The following is a 15,123-nucleotide window of genomic DNA, read 5'->3' as shown; positions in this document are numbered from 1 at the left end:
GAGGTGAAACGAACTGGCCAAGGCTTCTGTTTAAAAGCTTCTTTAAACACATTGCACACTTTAAACCTGCATTCTTAAACATGTGTTACAAGGAGCTTTGGTGGAAGCATAAAAGGTTTTGATCTCCTGAGCACAAACACTCCTACATTCAAGTTATATTTCAAGAGACCTGAGATTTCATATTCAAGTGGGCAGCTGCACATAAGGCAGCTTTCTTCACTCAAAGCTTTTCCCCTAGAATGAGCTTAAGAAGCAGCTACTGCACATTGTAACAGATAGTAATGGATACTACAGCAGAGAGGGCACTCTAGTGTTCTCCAAGCTCAAAAATTTCAAATTAAGTTCCTACTACTTCTATCATCTCATTCCATCCAAAAGGTCAAAGTTAAAATATGCACCAAGCGTAGAGGGCTACTTAAACCTTCACCCTCTTCACAAAAGACTTTTACCACCCCATTGTGCATTTTTGACTAGTAATAGCAAGTACCCTCACTACCAGTAGGTTCACTATCTCTTCAAATGGGATGGAGTTATTTCAAGATACTGAAAGCTCATTACAGCACAGATAACAGCCCAGCTGACTGGAGACAACTCCAGCAGATACCTAGTTCTAACACACTGCTCTCAGGGCTTCTCTCCCTGTCCTGTTCTGCAGTAGACACCAGTCCAGAAGAACAGGCTCAAGTTCTGATTCTAGGTACTACAGTCTAAGAACAGGAATTTGGCAGGTAAAGATAGTGCTAAACTTGATCACATTCCCCTGATTTCTATGCATTTCAGAAATGTTTAAGTTTCTTCCTCAAGTGAGAGTAATCTTCCATTATCGCAGCAGCACTTCTAACTTTCTCTGAGGAGGGTTAGCAAAGAAACTGCTTATTTAATCTTATATCTAACCAATTGTCAGGGCTGTTAGGCAAAGATTAGTAAAAAAAAAAAAATTGCTTATTGCTACCCTGCCTCCACAGTATCGGTCTCCTTCCATCTCCAAGACAGCACTAGCTACAAGATTTCTCAGTTGCTGAAAAGTCTTACTGTTGGAGTGTTAAGGAACCGAAAGTGAGTTACAGGAAAGTGTAATTGAATCAAATAGATGGACGAGCACTTGAGTACTCGAGTGGGGCGCGCACCACGGCAGCTGAGGCAGTGTTGCTTGCAGGGTTGCCAGGGGGCCCCTGGAAGCCGCTTGTCCATCTCCACGGCAGCCCTGGCAGCTCCAGCCCTTGGCAGAGGAACTGCCTTCATCCTGCCCCATTCTTTACTAGCTGGAAATAAATCCATCTTCCGCAACAATGTTACCTCTGTGTCCAGCTCTGGTTTTCTGCTCTGCTGTTGGCTCTGGTTTTCCTGGTATGGGGAGCCTTTTAAGGACTGCGGAAGGTTTTCCTCCCAGAGAGTTATTTTGCAGGAAGTAACTTCACCTAAGAGAGCCTATGGGTAACGTGGTAAAGGCAGGGTCAGAAAATGGCTGTATTAAAACTCAGGAGGAGATTGGATGTATCCATCATGTGCCAGTTCAGCAAGCACTCAGCAGGGAAGTTTTACTCCCAACACATTAATTCATCCCATGTCACAGATCAGGTCCCTAAAGAATTGCTGGACCTGTGTGCAACTGTGCCTTAAAGTGGATTTGCCTTCAACAACAACTCAGGAAATAAGGACAATAGAGGAGCGCAGCAAGATACAAGAAGGCAGTAGACACCATGAAGCAAAAAAAAAAAAAATTTCAGACAGACATGGTTCAAAAATACATGGTTACATTTGCTAAAATTAACACCTAAATTAAAAAAGTAATCAATATTCCAATTAAATTTCTACGGAAACCATTCATTCACTAAAGCCTTTGAGGGTCACTGGTGCTTGGAACCAGACATAGTCCTCCCAAGCAGGTGCCGTGTGCTGTGGAGGCAAGGCACTAACGTGGAGATCTCCATCACAGGACAACTTAACAGTCAGCTTCCTCCCTCGGGTCGGCACTTGGTAGTTGAGCTTGGGCCGGAACCACTCAACACCACAGTTACGGTGGCCCTGGACCAGGACGAGAGTGCCTGTGACAGGGAGAGCCTTAAGTTCACTGAAGACATCAGCAACAAAGAGGCGGTGAAAGAGCTGGCGAACACAGGGTGCAGTCTGGAGGCTCTCTTCAGCAGAGCCCTCACAGAACCCTTCCAAATTCAGCTCATAGAGCTCCTTGGGGTTCATGACGTTGCCTCCAAGTAGGAAAAGAACCCGAGGAACCAGCGTCAGACTAAACATAACTTCCAGGTGCTGGAACAATCCCTCCAGCTCCATCAGCAGCTGCTGGCACTTTCTGCTTGCTGGGCCCAGGGAACGTGGTTTCTCAATTCCATCTCCCTCCTGGAAAACCAAAATTCATAATAACACATTTAGTTATGAACATGTATTATACTCTGCAGAAAGCATAGCCCATCCCAGAGAGTCAAGGAACAAGCAGTTTGTGTTCATTTTGAGAGCTAGAGGTACCCACGTGGGGAAGAAGCACATCTCTCCACATCAGAAGATGCAAGAGGAACATAAAAGCACAATCCATAGCTACTCAGTTGGAATCTGAATGGAGCTACTGATGAATTCCAACAGGAATTAGAAGCCCATCTTTCAAAGATCAGTCATCTTTCTGAAATCACTTATTAGTATTTTTTTGGTTTTCTTGTTTAGAGGTAACAAACAAAACAGCGACCACTTTGAGCGGAAAGCAGGAAGCGATCAATTAAGAGCAATTTGTCGGCACCTTCAGCAGCCCGAACTTAACGCTGCCTTTACCTCGTTTTGAAAAGAAGAGGTAACATTTAGGGATGCAGCCACAACAAGCGCTTTACTTTAACAGAGCCGACACGTTGCTGTGAGAGTCCCCGGGCGAGAACAGGAGCTCGCGAGCAAAACTCAAACGCCACGGCCCCCCTAATCCCCCGGGAGCCGCCTCCGAGCACGGGGCTGACCCCGCGGCCGCCGTCCCTCACCTGGGCCGCCCGCCGGCAGAAGTAGGCCAGCTGCTCGTAGGGCAGCGGGAGCTGGTTCCGCTGGTGCAGGACGTGCTTCAGGAGCTCGCAGGCGAAGCGGTAGCCGCTGCCCCGGCACACAGCTCCCGGGAACGCCACGGCCACTGCGGGGCTGCCCAGCACCGACCTGTCCCCCCGAGGCCTCATCCCTCCTCCGCCGCCGCGATCCAGGCCCGCCAGCGCCTGAGAACGAGAACCAGTGACGCGCGCCCCCAACGGCCGCCGCGGGTTTAAATGCCGCCGCCGCGGAGCCTCACGGGAGTGGCTCACGGGCCGCGCCGCGCGCCCTCCGGCGGCGACGTAGCACGGACAGAGCGCTTGGTGGGCGTGGAAGGAGGCGGGGTCTCCGCCTGGCCCCGCCCCTCCGTTCTCCCTCCCGATCCCGTCCCGGGACCACCCGGCTGAGGCCGTGCCGGGAGCTCGGGCTGCTTCTCGCAGGACTATCCGGGGAGGGCCCAGGAAGCGGCTCCGCTGTCCTCCGTCTCGCTCCTGGCAGCTCTGGCGGCTCCGCTGTCTTGCGGAGGAGCCGCCTTGGCGCTGCCGCGGGGCGGCGGAGGCGGGGAGCGTGCAGGGAGTGCCGTGTTTGGAAACATTGTGCCCGCCGCCCCATTGGGTGCCGCCTCAGCGCACGGCGAGTGGGGGGCGGGATGGCGAGAGGAGCCGCTCCGAGGCTGTTTTACAGGAGCCGCGGCCACCTATGCGGAGCGCCACGGAGGGTGTCAGTCGTACACGAACACGATCCGATCCAGCGTCGCTCTCCCCAGGGCATGCGGCATGGAAAGAGAAGGCGCAGTGGCCCTGGAACTGGAGACGGGGAATACACTTAGTGAGGGGATGCGGCGCACAGCTAGAGTTTCTTTCGCTGTTCCGGCCCGCCCCGCATTGGATCTTAATGTGTGCTTTGGGATCGCTCTGTGTGAGGCTGCTCCCTCTGCGTAGTCATGAAGTACCTCCAATGCAAAACAGCTTCGAAAGTGCTCCAGTTTCCCGACTCCAGAATGACTGATCGCTCGATGTCAATAAGCAGGGAACCCGAGGCTGTGAACTGCCAAAGGGATAACCTGCGGGCGTCCGCAGATCCCGGGGAGCGGGCTCCGGGGAGCGGTGGCATCCCGCGCGTTGTCGGCTGCGGCCGGAAGGTGGCGCCCTCTCCCTTGGACTCCAACTCCCATAAGCTCCCGTGGATGGAACCCGTACGGGAGCGAGCTGGTCGCGCCGCGGGGCACGCCGGGAGACGTAGTTTCGAGCGAGAGGCGCGCGGTGCGTTCTCGGCGTTGTAGGCGGGCGGGACTCGCTTTCCCGGGGCGCCGCGCGGCGGTCGGTGACGCCGGGGCCGGAGCCGGGCCGGCGGGGCCGGGCGGGGAGCGGAGCGGAGCGGGCGCTGCAGCAGGGCGGGGGGCCCGCGGTGTCCGCCATGGACTCGCGGGTGTCAGAGCTGTTCGGGGGCTGCTGTCGACCGGCGGGCGGCGGGGCAGGCGCAGCGCTGCGCGGGCGCGGGGGGCCCGCGCCTGGCGGCGGCGGTGGCTCGAAGACGAAGAAAAAGAACGGGCGGAGCCGCGGAGGGAAGGCCAACAACCCCCCGTACCTGCCGCCCGAGGTGAGCTCCGGCGGCCGCCGCGTCCCGTCAGCCGCGGAGGGAGCGAGACCAGGCCCGGGGGCGGGGGGCGCTGGCGCTGAGGGGCGGGAGGGGCCGGAGGGCCGGTGCCCCCCAGAGCGGGTCGGTGCCCCGGCCGGACCCCGCAGGTTGGGTGGCGGGTCCGGCTGGAGGTGCCGGCGGTGCTGGTGCGGGGCCGTGCCGCGGTCGGGCTGACAGCAGCCGTAGGAGCGGTCCTGCAGCCCGGCCCCGGGAGCTCTGTGCCCGCCTGCCCCGGGCTCTCCTCCGGGCCCTGCTGGCGGCCCTGGTGCCAGCCAGCTCCCTGCGGGGTCTGCCGGACCCTGTCCGGGAGTGGTATCGCACTGCCTGGCGGCTGTCTGCGGGCGCTTTGCCGCCTGCGATCGAAAAAAGCTTCGAAAATAAAGCTTTGCTCGCCTCGTAGTTCCAAACATCCCGTTTGCATCTCTCTTTCCCGGAGAGACGATCTGAGCCCCTTTCCAGCTGACAGACGGGTTCTGGTGACTCCCTTCCCAGCTAATTTGACAGCTGTTCTCTTACATTGGGCTGCAGATGGTATGGACAGAGGGTGAGGCGCTTGTCTCCTGCAGCAGGAAGAAGTGGCTTTGGTAGTACCGTGTCTGTGTGCTCAGCTGGGACAGTTGTCACCGCTCTCATAGAACTGTCACTGTGGGGAGAATTACGTTGGCTCAGACTCAATTGCTCGGTCCCTGTCAGTGAACTTTCTGTAAAATATATAATAGCCTGTGCTGGGAGGGAGCAATTCCTACACAAGGCAGGCCTGGGACTCTTGGGAAGATGTGAAAACAGTGCTTTGCTACTGTTAGATCTTCTCCATAGGCAAGACTGTGCCCTGCAGCCACAGTTTAGTTCTTGTTCCTTTCAGCTGGAGGCTGGAGAGTCCCCTGTGGTTTCAACTCAGCTTCCTGTTTCTGGCTACCCTGTGCGGTGTGTGCCCCAGCAAGTCTAGGCTTGTTGCTTTTCTAGTCTCAAGTGCCTTGGAGAAGACCCACTCCCTTTTTTAGATGACAGTGCAGTAGGTGAATGGGTTTTGCCTAGAACCGGAAAGCTGGTAGATGGCAAGAGAGGAAAACCTGCTACAAGTACCTTGTTCTCACAGCACAGCTCTGCTGCCAGAGAACTGAGCTGACAATTGAGAACTTCTGTTGGCCTTTTGCCACTGTAAGCACCGCTGTGGTTAAGAGCTGAGCTGGAAGGCAAGGAGAGGGCTGTTGCCTCTCCTAACATGCAAATAGGTGTCCAGAGGAAAAGGAAGTGCTTACTGTTGCCAGCCCCATTTAGTCTGAGTATGTGGCTTCCTGCGGGCTCGAGCCCTTTCTTAGTGGTCCTTATACTGAATCACTGGAAAAAATTACTTAAATATTGTATATCTAATTGTAAAATTAGATATTCTCTTTGGAAAGCTGGAGCCTGTTTTGGATGAATTGAGCTTGATGGGTACCCGGACCTTTCTGTTACAACCCCATCTGGCCTTCCCTGAGAAAGTACTTCTGAGCATATTGTGTACAGACAGTCCCAATCAGGTCTGGCTCTCCAGAACTCTGGCCAGTGACTAGCTGGCAAATGAGTCATTACCTTGCTTCTTTATGTCTGTAGTCCTTCCTTGTAGAGAGAAGATACATAAGGATGTAAAAGGGAGTCAATGAAAAACTAATTGAGTTAGGGAGAGTATCATTGAGCAGGAGAGGAAGCAGAAGCTTCTGTTCTCAGGCCCCTGTTTCTGTGCACATGGGATGGATGGAAGCTGCTGGATAGTGTGGGAGTGGGATGCTGTGGGTGGCATTTTGTGGGTCATGGATGGGTGAGGGGGGAGACTTTAAATCATAGGCTGACCTGGACCTTTTTGGAACTGGAACACTCTCTCTGTGTGACTGTTAGGCTGGCCCTATTCTTTACTGTCCAGAAAAAAAATCCACCCCACCCCCTCCCCCCCCCACCCTGGACAGTATGACCCTTGTGCCCCACTCTAGTTTTGTCCTTTGGTGTTCATGATGTGGGATACAAACAGCCCAAATAAACCATAAGGAAAGTTCTAGTTGAGTGTAGGAAGGAATGGCAGAAGGCTGGGACCTAACACAGTCTCTTTCTGCCACTTTCCCTCTCTTTGAAATCTTCAGCACCAGCTTCAGAATATATGGGCAGCTGGTGCCTGTAGAAATCCCTGTGGGCACAGCATCTAACTCTTCTGTCTTGTTTCATTCTCTGACCAGGCAGAAGATGGGAACATCGAGTACAAGGTGAGCCTTTTGAGGTTGCAGAAGGTCTTCCTCCCAGAGGGTTATTTTGCAGTGAGTAACTTCACCGAAGACAGCCTATGGGTAACATGGCCAAGGAAAGGACAGAAGAGTGGACAGTGCACTAAGGAACTACCATTCATCTTCTGTGTCTCTGTGCCAAGCATTACTCATTCTGCTGAGCTGGAAAAGCTTGATCTCAGTACTGATTTTTAGGAATCTCTTCTAGTATGTGATGCCTACTGTATTTTTCTTGAGAGAGAGATGCAGATATCCCTGAAAATGATTTGCCATTTTCTTGAGGCTGCTATCCCATTTGCACTTATTGGTTCCTGGATCACAGATTGGTCCCAGAGTGCTGTCTTTAACCCTGCAGCAGGCAGGGTACAGATCCCTTTGTCAGGATGTAGGAAATTTCTTCTGCCATATATTTGTACCTTTGTGAAACCCCTTCTCACCTGTCCCATGGCTTCTGTTTAGACACTAATACAGGCTGTGCTTTCTAGGGGTGGGTCAGAATTGGGAACATTGCTGCACAGAATTGGGCAATGGGACTGCCTCTGCATCCAGGCTGTGACTAGAACTACCCCTCTGTTAAACAGCTAAAGCTGGTGAACCCCTCGCAGTATCGCTTTGAGCACCTGGTGACACAGATGAAGTGGCGACTACAGGAGGGCCGAGGTGAGGCTGTCTATCAGATCGGCGTGGAGGACAACGGGCTGCTGGTGGGCCTCTCGGAGGAGGAGATGCGAGCCTCGCTCAAGACGCTGCGCCGCATGGCAGAGAAGTACGTGCTCCCTTTTGTCTGCAGGCCCACGAGCGTGGCTCCCTGGAGCCCCTGAGCAGCTGGCTGCTCCATCCTGCAAAGCCCCTGTATGACTGACACTTCTTCAGTCCTGAGGCTCTGGAAACATGAGGGAAGTTATAGGGCTTTTGTCTGGAAGCTTGAGGCTCCTTCCCTGCTATCCCCAGCCTTCCTCCCATTCACTTTGTCAGCTGTTATCATAGAGGTGCAAGAGCTGTCAAGTACAAATGTCTCACTCCTTCCTTTTGTCTTTGTGGCAGGGTTGGGGCTGACATTACGGTATTGCGGGAGAGGGAGGTTGATTACGACAGCGATGTTCCAAGGAAGATAACGGAGGTGCTTGTCCGAAAGGTGCCTGACAACCAGCAGGTAGGGACCTGTGGTTTGGCTGTCTTCTGCTGGAGACCTAGAGGCTTTGTACGAGCAGCTTCCTTTGGGTTTGGAAGCCCAAAGCCTAGAGGCACTTTGTCATAGGTTGGCCCATAGCAGATGCTTTAAAGGGCTGCCAGAGGGAGGCTTGATGATAACGCTTCTTATCTCCAAGACTGTGATTGAGGCAGATGTCAGTGCGGGAGATTACCTGGAGCAAAGGTGAAAAATTATTTTGCTTCTATGGCAGTGGTTCTGATGCAGACCTGTGTGCAAACAAGGAAGGATTTAGAGGTCTGCTGCAGCAAATAGCCTTACTTGTGATATCAAAGCCTGATATGTCACATCTCAACTCTAGAGAGTGTATCACAACTGCTGGGCAGTGGTTTGCTGGGAGCAGGAGTAGAATCTGAGCAAGATTAAACTGCACTTTGTTCCTGATGTAGGGAAGCTCTCTGAGCTGCATTTCCACTGCCCAGAAGTGCTTGTGCACTCAGCACAACAGTGGTTAAGTTTAATGATTTCTTTGTTCTTTTTCCTGTAGTTTCTAGACCTTCGAGTAGCTGTCCTAGGGAATGTGGACTCAGGGAAGTCAACACTGTTGGGTGTCCTAACACAAGGAGAGCTGGACAATGGGCGGGGCAGAGCACGCCTCAACCTCTTCCGGCATCTCCATGAAATCCAGTCAGGAAGAACATCAAGCATCAGCTTTGAGATCCTTGGCTTCAACAGCAAAGGAGAGGTAAGAGAGAGTGGGTTGCTGAACTCAGAAAGCTGGAGGAGGCTAGGATTACCCTCCTGTTAGAACTGTGAGTGGGACAGGAGGGAAGAGAGGTGGCACAGTTCTCTGTCCCTTAAGCTGAACCTGAGTGCTGGTTGTACGTTTGCAACAGACACTGTTTCTTGCACCCATGGTGGATGATCTCTACTTAGTAATTCTGACATCAAAGTGAATAGACAAGGGTTTTCTTTACTTGCCTGCTGGGGCTGCCTCTCTCACAAGCTCCTTATCCCTTAGGTGGTAAATTACAGTGACTCCCGGACAGCAGAAGAGATCTGTGAGAGTTCTTCCAAAATGATCACTTTCATTGACCTGGCTGGCCACCACAAGTATCTGAAAACAACCATCTTTGGCCTCACCAGCTACTGCCCAGACTTTGCCATGCTGGTGGTTAGTGCCAACACTGGCATTGGTGAGTGTCGCCCTGCCTGCATGGTTTGAGTGCAACATCTGAAGAGGAATGGAGAATGAGGGGAATGGGTCCTTGTCAGCTGTGAATGGCTTTCAGGAAAGTTTATCAATTTGTAAGCTTCTACTGATATCTTGTAAGCCAGTGTCTAGGATTGCCTGGGAGGGGAGTAGATCTGGGGTCCTCCTACCAGCTGTAGACCACATTGAACTGTACCCTGGACTGAGAAGCTTTGTTTGGGATTTGGGGCAGTGTTTCTCAGAAAAGAAAACAACTTTGATGTATTCTTAGGGGTGCTGGATCCCAAAGTCTTGTGAAAAGGTATCTGGAGTTCTCCCACATCTATCTCTGACATTTTTGTGACTGTTCTCTGGCAAACTTTGGTCAAAGAATGAAAATACCGCATCTTTCTGAAGCAGACAGATCAGTCACAAAATTTCTTGGTGGTTTTTATTTTTCTGGACTGATGTTAAGTTTTGTTTAAAAGAATAGCTATGCTTTTTCAATGCATGATGAACTAAGCAATTACAGTGAAATCTCTAGAGTGGGCCTGTGGGATAGCCAGGGGACACAGCTACGGTGGTGACTACTGCTGCACCTCACTCTCACTTGTCTCCTGCAGCGGGCACAACACGAGAGCACTTGGGTTTGGCCATGGCCCTCAAGGTCCCCTTCTTCATTGTCATCAGCAAAGTCGACTTGTGTTCAAAAGCCACCGTGGAACGGACAGTGAAGCAGCTGGAGCGAATCCTGAAGCAGCCAGGCTGCAACAAGCTCCCCCTGCTTGTTAATTCAGACGATGATGCAGTTACAGCAGCACAACAGTTTGCACAATCTCCCAAGTAAGGGACTGCTACTTTCTTCTGTTGGGAGCAGGCAATTCAGAGTGGGCTGCCATGTGGAGCTGGGGAAGGGTGAACACAGGGGAGGTGACTACATCTTGAACATCTCTGCTCCTTGTCAGGTTTCCTACCTTTGCATTCTCCAAGAAGGCATTTTCCCCTCCCAAATGTTTTTCTGGGTTTTGGGAGCAAAGGCTGCATTAGAGTTACTTCTTCATGAGAAAAGTGTGTGTTGAGAAGGGATTGGTGTCTCAACCAAACATTGAGGCAGGGGTTACTGAGGAGGTGTATCTAGCCTTCCTGCTTTAGCCACTTACTGGTACAGTATCCACCTTCCTGTGGGTCTCAGTAGATGCAGAATCCCAGAAGCCTTCTGGAACTGTGCCGTGGTCTTCTGCTTATTTCTGTCTACTTGTGTCTGACAGCATCACCCCAATCTTCACACTGTCCAGTGTTTCTGGGGAGAACCTGGATCTCTTGAAAGTCTTCCTCAACATCCTCCCTCCACTGACGAACAGTAAAGAGCAGGAAGAATTAATGCAGCAACTTACAGAATTTCAGGTGGGTGAGGGTAGTTTGTTTCCAGCTCTGATACTGGACTCATTGCTGTGCCATGGGAGAAATGTTTGGGAAATTTGGACACTATGAGTAGAGACTACTGAGAGACATTAAAAAAAGGACTTGGTCCTTGATAAAAGCCTGATAGGCTGAATCTGTCCCAACCTTGAGATATCTGTCTCAGGGATACCATAATTTCTCTGGTTGCTATTTAAAAGGAAGAGCTTTGTTCCTCTAATGGGAAGATAGTGGGAGCTGGTGAAGCTCTGAGGCGGTGTCTGATGACCAGCAGAGAGATCACCTCCTTCCACACTAGGGCCGGGCTCTTTCTGGAGTGCTGGTCCTCATTCTGGAGTGCTATTTCATAGCTGTCTGAGCAACTTATTCTTGTTGCCTTGCTGCAGGTTGATGAAATTTATACAGTGCCAGAGGTGGGGACTGTTGTGGGAGGAACTCTGTCAAGGTAAGTGAGCCTAGGCAGATATGTGTGGATGAATGGTTGCTGGAGTTCCCACAAGGTTAGAGTCACCTGCTGCAGAAGTGGAAGCTGTGTGAGGCTCAGTCCTGACTGCTGCCAGATGACTGAGCCAAGTGAGAGCTTACAGGGGCTGGGAAGTGACATGAGCAGACCATTGGTCATGTGGTGGCCAGCAGACAGTCTGCTCTAAAGTTGCTGGATTAGGAGTGTGTCCTGGAGCATGCTGAAAAAGGCATGCTGGAATCTAAAGTTGGCAGAGGTTAGGTATGATCCCAAGGAGTTGCTTTCTTCCTTCCTCAGGTGGGGGGAGGAAATGTAAAAGGTAGATCCTCTGATTCCAGCAGGGGTTAATTGCACAGACGGACAGGCAGCTGTCCGTCTGTGTTCGGGAGCGATCAGAGCAGTTTGGCCAACAACACACCCACACTGAAGGAGTGTTATCTGAGGTCACTCCACCACAAACAAAGCAGTGTGGCAGAGCAGTGGGAGTGCAATAGCCCCTGCCTGTACATGGGATTCTTAAGAATGCTAGTGTGACTTTCACTCCTGCTGTAAGAAATCCTGATTCTCAGCAGCTTTGTCTCCCTGATAGTTTCTCCAGGGTAAGAATCCAAAGACTTGGCCCTGAAGAATTTATTCAGGTTAATCTTGAAAGGTGAAATATCTTTGTCTCCTGATTAACTGTGTCCTGCTCTTCTACCCTGGGCAGTGGGATCTGCCGAGAAGGGGAGAACTTGGTGGTTGGTCCCACTGACGATGGGAAGTTCCTTCGGCTGAAAGTGTGCAGTATCCAACGGAACCGCTCTGCCTGCCGCGTGCTGCGGGCTGGGCAGGCAGCCACCCTGGCCCTCGGACCCTTCGACCGCTCCCTGCTGCGCAAGGTTAGTCCTGCTAATGCAGGTCGTTCACTGGTCCAGTGAGCAGGGCTGGAGGCTTCCCTAGGCATCCTCCATTGGTAGGGTGGGAATGAAGTAGAAACATTTGCAGGAAGCATGCTGAAAGGGGAGGGAATGACCAGGTTACAAATTACAATGAGTACAAGGCTGAGAATGGGATGTAAGCCCAAGTCACAGAGTGGAGGTGTATTTGTGGTTTTGGGGGCTGTTCAGAAGCAAGGGCACTGGCCCTGACTGATCTGAGCCTTGGGTTTTTCTGCAGGGCATGGTCATGGTGAGCCCAGAAATGAACCCCACCATCTGCTCAGTGTTTGAAGCCGAGATCGTGCTGTTATTCCATGCCACAACTTTCCGGAAGGGGTTTCAGGTGACGGTGCATGTGGGGAATGTGCGACAGACAGCTATCGTGGAGAAGATCCATGGAAAGGTAGGCTATGGGAAGAAAGGGGAGGAAGATGGACCTCCCTGTGGGGTTTGTTGGGTTTGTTAAGATGCCACCACACCCTCTAGTAAAGCTGGGGGCTGCTGGTATTTTGAGTAGCTGTGTCCCTTCCTAGGAGCAGACTCTATACTTTTGTCCTGCCCATTTGGTTGCTTTTCGTCCAAACAAGTTAAAGAGAGGTGAATTCTATTCTTCAGAGCTTGTGTCTTCCTGTCTCTTCTTATGTATACAGTAATGGGAAGGGCTCAAGCCTTGCAGTCAGAAGAAGGCTGCTCATTTGCCTCATCTACTTTCCATCCACATGTACCTCTTCTTGCATGCATCAGCATGGGAGATGGGTCTAAGCTCTCCCATTTTTCTTTTCAGGACAAGCTGCGGACAGGAGAGAAGGCAGTTGTCTGTTTCAGGTTCATCAAGCATCCTGAATACTTGAAGATTGGAGCCAAACTACTTTTCCGTGAAGGAGTCACCAAAGGCATTGGGCATGTCACTAACCTCCAAGCCATCACCACCAAAGAAAATAGCCTGGAGGAGTCCCTGGGGCCTGGACAGCTGAGCTTCTGACTACCAGCAGGTCAGAGAAATCTCCACTCACCAACACCTGGGGAGAAGGCTGGAAGCTCCTGGGGCTTTCTGAGCAATGCCTGGAGCTGCTGCTGTCCCGTTCTAGTGTGGATGTCCCTCCTCTGCACTGTGAGATGGAGCACGAGAGAGTTTCTTGCATTCAGTGCCGTGCGTGGGACAAGTTAAGCATGTTCTCCACATCGCCTGCAGCTTTCATTTGGAATAGATCAGAGGTACCCGCAGACCTGGGCAAGCAAGTATTGGCTTTGTTTACTGTTTGAAAATTGCTGGTTGGGAGGCGCAGCGACCTTGAAGACAAGCAGTGAAGGGATGTTTTTCCATCTCTGACACAAGGCCTGGTCCCATTTTTGCTGTCTGAGCACTGAGTTGATAACAGTATTCTCTCAAATCATCCTTCAGTACATCCTTCTGGGCAGAGGATGGAACAGGCCATGCTACCCACAGCAGGGACTTGGCTGAACCTCTCAGAATGTGTTCAGGACACTTTTTAACCGTTTGAATCTTGGTTGGCTTTAGTCTACTGTGTGTCCATTTGTGCATTGGTTTTGCGTTACTCCAATCTGAGTGTCTTACTGTTGGACAGATGTCCTGTTTCCCACTTACATGCACACATTTCTTCAGCATCCCTCTTTATGACTTCCAGGAAGCTGTGGCTGCTCTGAGTGGCACAGCCTCCTGACATAACATCATGAAGACAGAGTTTGTACTTGCATCTGTTCCTTGCAGCAGCTGGACAGGACGCCATTCTGTGGAGCAGAGCAGAGCCCAGGCCTGTGCTGGTGTGAGCAGGTTGTTTCCATGGATGTTCACCTGAAGGTGCCATCTGCACATTGGTAGCAGTGGTTTGCAGCGGGCTCCCTGGTGTGGCTGTTCCCAGCCCACCTTGTTCCTCACATGCTTGCCTTAATATGTGAGGAGGACAGGCTGCAATACCTACACAAAACCAGTTAACTTCTGTTTTGGCAGTGGCATGACTTCTATTTCTCTTGGAGCAAGAATTCTTTCTTTCCATTGCCACTGGTGTTTGTTGTCAGAGGGAAGCTGACATTGCCAGCAAGGACTCTGTATGTAGAGTGGAGCACAAGTCTCCCACTCTTGCAGCTTTGCTGTGTAGCCTGGAGGGTGCAGCAGGGTCTGTAAAGCTGTACATAGGCTTTTGGTTTTATTGTTGACTGTTAAGACGAAATGTGTCTGCTGTGAGCAAAAGGCCTTCAGCAAGCCCTGCTGGTTGGTGTGGTGGCCTGCTAGCCCTGACTGAAGAAAGGGTGAAGGCCTGTGATAGCACTTGGACACTCAAGTGGCCTTTGTGCCATCCTGAGAGCAGGTTCTGCTGCTGGGCCGCTGGCACAGGCGCTGCTGCGCGGGGCTGTGGGTCTCTGCGCTGGGCGAGGCTGTGTGGGGCAGGAAGGTGGGGGCTGCACCTGCCAAGAGCGTGCTGAGGTGGGGGAAGCCTGTCAAGTGGTGGCATAAGTGAAGGGAAGGCAGCTTAATAGTTGCAGGAGTGACCTTTCCCTTGGATGGAGCACCGATCCAGCTGAAAACTGCTGCATCCCCAGCAGAGAGAAAGGAGATGCTGGCTCACCGTCACTGCTCAAGCAGGATCCCTTTTTTTCCCATTCTGGCAGTGGGCTGAGTATTCCAATGACAGTCTTTCCACCAATGCCTGCAAGGACAAGTCCCAGCTGCCAGCAGGCTCTTCCCTTTGGTGCTAGTGGGTCACAAAGAGAGCTGGCTGGGGGTGGGGGACTCCAGCTCTTTGCACTCTTTTGCACTGGTGTTTTCTGCCCCAAAGGGGGGTGCTGTGACCTTTTCTGAAACAGCTGGTGGCTGGTCTCACCTCATCCCTGCCATCTGTGGCATGACTGTTCTTGGTGCCATGCTCTTCATAATTGCTGTTTTGTTGTCTTGAATTTTTCTAATGCTGGGGATTGTCCCTGTTCTCCAAGCATCTATATAAATGTACAGAATAAAGATGTTTTATTGAGCTTGCTGGCTGAGTTGTACAATGAGTGAGGGTGGAGCTGGGCTCTTACCCTGCTGCCCTTGGAGCTGGGTCACAGTTGGAGCTGGCTACCCT

At 51.9% G+C, this 15,123-nt stretch overlaps 2 protein-coding genes across 2 annotated transcripts; one reads left to right on the top strand and one right to left on the bottom strand.

Annotated features, from left to right (window-relative positions):
• Window positions 1–61: 61 nt before the first annotated feature.
• Window positions 62–3,304, bottom strand: LOC121358527 (MAD2L1 binding protein). The gene is made up of 2 exons (XM_041476758.1): window positions 2,976–3,304; window positions 62–2,355 (listed from the first exon to the last, which is right to left on the bottom strand). Exons 1-2 carry the CDS (start codon window positions 3,159–3,161, stop codon window positions 1,825–1,827), a joined length of 717 nt encoding a protein of 238 aa, XP_041332692.1. The 5' UTR covers window positions 3,162–3,304; the 3' UTR covers window positions 62–1,824.
• Window positions 3,305–4,295: 991 nt separating this feature from the next.
• GTPBP2 (GTP binding protein 2) lies at window positions 4,296–15,030 on the top strand. Its single transcript, XM_041476756.1, has 13 exons — window positions 4,296–4,611; window positions 6,858–6,884; window positions 7,484–7,668; window positions 7,947–8,055; window positions 8,600–8,797; window positions 9,074–9,248; window positions 9,868–10,087; window positions 10,513–10,648; window positions 11,050–11,108; window positions 11,833–12,004; window positions 12,282–12,446; window positions 12,828–13,035; window positions 13,132–15,030. The coding sequence occupies exons 1-12, from the start codon at window positions 4,429–4,431 to the stop codon at window positions 13,023–13,025; spliced, it is 1,827 nt and encodes a 608-aa protein (XP_041332690.1). The 5' UTR covers window positions 4,296–4,428; the 3' UTR covers window positions 13,026–13,035; window positions 13,132–15,030.
• Window positions 15,031–15,123: the final 93 nt, after the last annotated feature.

This window comes from Pyrgilauda ruficollis, unplaced genomic scaffold (genome assembly GCF_017590135.1).
Source record: "Pyrgilauda ruficollis isolate IOZ18807 unplaced genomic scaffold, ASM1759013v1 scaffold4, whole genome shotgun sequence".
Classification (NCBI taxonomy): Eukaryota; Metazoa; Chordata; class Aves; order Passeriformes; family Passeridae; genus Pyrgilauda; species Pyrgilauda ruficollis.
Note: the sequence above shows the minus strand (reverse complement) of the source record. Positions and strands in the feature narration are given on the sequence as shown.